At 49.8% G+C, this 3,904-nt stretch overlaps 1 protein-coding gene across 1 annotated transcript in view; it reads left to right on the top strand.

Annotated features, from left to right (window-relative positions):
* The window catches only part of ARHGAP31 (Rho GTPase activating protein 31), a gene marked incomplete at its 5' end in the record, with an annotated part of 14,372 nt that extends 10,468 nt beyond the window's left edge, over positions 1 to 3,904 (top strand). Inside the window, 2 exons of the mRNA XM_010144414.1 lie at positions 249 to 562; positions 1,445 to 3,904. Coding sequence (XP_010142716.1) covers positions 249 to 562; positions 1,445 to 3,904 — 2,774 coding nt within the window. The remainder of the gene's footprint in view (positions 1 to 248; positions 563 to 1,444) is intronic.

The following is a 3,904-nucleotide window of genomic DNA, read 5'->3' as shown; positions in this document are numbered from 1 at the left end:
AGCCTGCTCTTGTGGCAGGGAAGAGGCCAAGCTGCAGCTGGGTAGGTGTTGGCAGTAGGAGGTCTGGTTAGTAATTGTTGCAGTAATGAGACTGGGGAGATGAGTGGCCTCTCAGCAATGTCATGTTGTGCCCAGAGAGAGCTCATTAGCTTTGTTAGTTGGCACTCGGTTGAAACAGTGCTGCTTTTCTCAGGGCACAAGTTTTCACTCACAGGTATTTCCATCGTTTGTTTGTGTTTCTGATCTAGGCTCTCACCCTGAGGAGCTGGTGGCAGCCAGGAAACCTGAATCCTTAGAAACTCCACAGCCAGCAGCAGAAAATCAGGAGACGTTATGTGGGCAAAGCAGCTGTGCAAGCAACACCAGCAGCTCACATCAGTCCTCAGAGCAGAGTGCCACCTTGGAACAAACACCAACTGCAGAGGTTTGTACAGGGCTACTCCCTGCAGACAAGGCAGAGCAAGGACAGCTCAAGAAGGAGCATGTCTTCTCAGAAGGCAGCTGTGGCCAGCAAGAGACCGAGACGGCTAAGACAGAAGAAGGATCGTGCTTAAGACATGTGGTAAGGAAGAAGGCACAAGAAAAAAGACACGATAGAACACAGCGTCATGGTGGTGATTGGGAGGTTTTTTGAAGTTTTTTTGTGTGTTGTGAAAACTCAGTGTATGACCTAGGCTGAGCAGGGTCAAGAACTGACCATGTAGCGATTTCACCATCAACATGTGGTGGTTTACCTTTACACAACTACCTATTATCCCCTTTTGGTCTTCTTTTCCTGTACCTATACGATTGCAGTCAATAGAATCTGTCTGCTCTGAGACTCTCCAGATGAGAGACTGTCTGGACGTCTGAGCATTTTGACCCACGATCTCTGAATTCCCCTTCTATTTTTGCTGTCCCATTTGTGCTGCACAACCTGATCAGACTTTTTTTCTTCCATTCTCTACACACTTTATTTTTTTTCTTTGTTTATTATTCTTATTATTACTCTCCTCTGCATCTGTAGCGGAGCTTTTGCACCAAGTCTCTTACAGCAATACTCATCTCTGGACAGCTATTTAAAGATCTCTTGGCATAGTTCCTTGAATAGATTATTCATTCCAGATCACGTGTGATTTGGGAATGCAGATCCTCTGGCAAGGCCAAATGAGCCTGAATGGGAAGAGCTGAGAAATGGGATGAGACATTCTAGCTACTCATTCACCTCACTCTTCCAGTACATCTGTCCAGGCCTCATTTTGGCAGCACCTCAGATCTTCTCCTCCATAAATCCAATTGTTTATAGATGCATTTCCTTCTTGAACTGGTAGTAGTATGCATGTCTGTGTTCCTACAACCACATCCAGGCGACTGTCCATCCTAAGAGGGCTGTTTCAAGAAAGTAAAGGGGTATTTACTGGTAAGTTCTGAGCTGCTGGGTCATGGCATTTCTTTTGTTTTTCAGACTGAGGACGAACCTGTGAATACCCTTCTAGAGCCGCTGTGGCCAGAGATACAACAGGAACTGAAAATTATCGAACCTGAGGAGGAGCTCGTGCTCCTGCCCCCCTTGGGACAGGGCCTAATCTCTGAATCCTCTTCTTCAGTGCAAACAGATAGTTCTTCCTTTGGCCCAGGGCAAAGTCCAACCCTGTCTGAGCAGAAATATGCAAGCAGAATACCACAGATAACAACTCAGGTTCCTTCATTTGGTGCCACCAGCACGGAACGACAAGACAGCCTCCAGAACTGCCAGTCTGATGTGGTTGCACAGCAGAGCTGTGTGTCAGCCCTACCCAAACTGGGTACTCTTCCAACTGGCACAGCCACTCCAAAGAACCACCACCCAGTAGAGGACAGCAGGAGTGAATGTCTCACTCCTCCCCTGGACTGGAAACTTCATAATCAATTTAATGAGGTTGCCCCAAGCAATGAATTTTCTTGTTCCAAAGAGGCATGTCCAGAGCCAGGGAGAGAAAAAGAAAGCACTTGCCAGATGCAGAGGGAAAAGGACGTTCCTACCAAAGTCCAGACTTGGAGGGAGAAGCCTGAGATAATGACTGCTGATGAAAGGGACACATTGCCCTCCAAGGCGTTGAGTGGAGCTGGAATCCAGGAGCTGAAGGAGGGCAATGCTGTTAGCAGAATCCATGATGCTGGTGAACAGGATGATGAGGATCCTTGGACAGATAATGTGCAGAGCTTAGAACTTGTGGAGCCATGGGAGGATCACCAATGGGTTACAAGCCCACTCCATTCCCCCACCTTTAAGGACATTCAGGAGAAGATGATACAGGAGTTACAGCCACAAAGCCAGAAAGCAGAGACAAGCCTTTCTCTTATTAGACCACGATTCAGTCGCAGCCTCTCCCTGGACAGTAAAGACACAGTGATGAGTCTGTGGACTATCCCATTCTCTTTCTTAGATACCACTGACCAAAAGCAACCATGCAGTGACATTCTGCCAGCAACTTGTGGGCTGCCCAAAGCACAACCCATCTCCCCCTCTAGTTTGGGCAAAGCTAAGCAAGATGAGAATGGAACAACTGTTCCAGGAGAACCATTGAAACCTGAGAAGCTGAGGTACCCCCTCAGTGGAGAGGAAACACCAGCTGAGAAAGAAAGACCCTCCATAATCCCTCTTTCAGAGCCAGAGGAAAAGAAAGTGGATGTGAACAAAGAAAACTCTCGGAGCTCAAAGCTTGAGCTGTCTTTTCTATACCAAAAGAGCCCAGGCAGCTTTTCACAGGTGAAGAACGCAAAGGAGGAGTTATCCATGCCTCAGGACACTGACCTGGGAGGAGACACTCTTACCAAAGCATTGTTCTCTGCCACTGAGTCACAGCTGAGTAATAAAAGTGAAGAAACACCTCGCAAGGTGAAGACCAGGCCATCATCCCTCAACTTGGATTCATTCCTTCCAGCCCCAGACTTCTTCACATCTGAGAGCCTGACTGTGCCTTCTGTCCCTGGGAACCTCCTGTGTGGACAGAAGGAAGTAAAAAGCAGTGATTCTGTCCCATCCCTGACGACTGCCTGCCCTGCTGCCAGTAAAGGCATTCGCTGGGGGTCTCATTTCAATGCCCATGTGGATCTGGACTTGGAATACCTGGCAGCAGCTCATGCCACCACTGGCCGTCGTAACTCTGCCCCTGTCAGTGTGTCGGCCGTCAGGACCTCCTTCATGATTAAGATGTGCCAGGCTAGGGCGGTGCCTGTGATACCACCCAAGATTCAGTACACCCAGATCCCGCAGCCCCTGCAGACTCAGAACACTGCTCCTGCAGCCGAGAAGAAGGAAGCAGAAGCCACGCAGGCCATCAGGCAGACTCCACGGGTGGCATGGAGCCACCTGGAGGCCCCCAAGAGCCCACTGATAGAGAAGAAAGCCAAAGAAGAGAAAGAAAACAGTGACCCAGCTCAAAAGGACCCAGCCTGTCCTTGGCACAGTAGCCTTGGCTCTCCCCTGGAGCCATCTCAGTCCAGTCATTACCCTGTTCTAGATGCCCCTGTTCTGCGCCGAAAGCGCACCTCTGAGGGGGAGACGTCTGGAGATAACCCACAGTCCTCAAAGATAGAGAGGCCATCAGGGTTCTCCAAGCCTTCTTACAGATCTAGGCCCGGGAGGCCCCAGAGTCTGATTCTGTTCAGTCCCCCTTTCCCCATTATGGACCACCCCTCCTCTTCAGCAGACTCCAGGGTGTTGTTATCACCCATAAGGAGCCCCACTCAGACCACCTCTTCAAGCCCCATTTGTGGCGATCTGCCTGAGACTTCGCGGACAACACCTGAGGGGGTGATGCTGAGGAACAAAATGACCATCCCCAAGAATGGCCAGAGACTGGAGACCTCTACCAGCTGCTTTTACCAGCCCCAGAGGCGCTCTGTGGTTCTGGATGGACGAAGCGGGAGGCAGATCGAATAG

This window comes from Buceros rhinoceros, unplaced genomic scaffold (genome assembly GCF_000710305.1).
Source record: "Buceros rhinoceros silvestris isolate BGI_N320 unplaced genomic scaffold, ASM71030v1 scaffold4041, whole genome shotgun sequence".
NCBI classification, from domain to species: Eukaryota; Metazoa; Chordata; class Aves; order Bucerotiformes; family Bucerotidae; genus Buceros; species Buceros rhinoceros.
The sequence above is the reverse complement of the archived record's forward strand: the minus strand, read 5'-3'. Positions and strand labels throughout refer to the sequence as shown.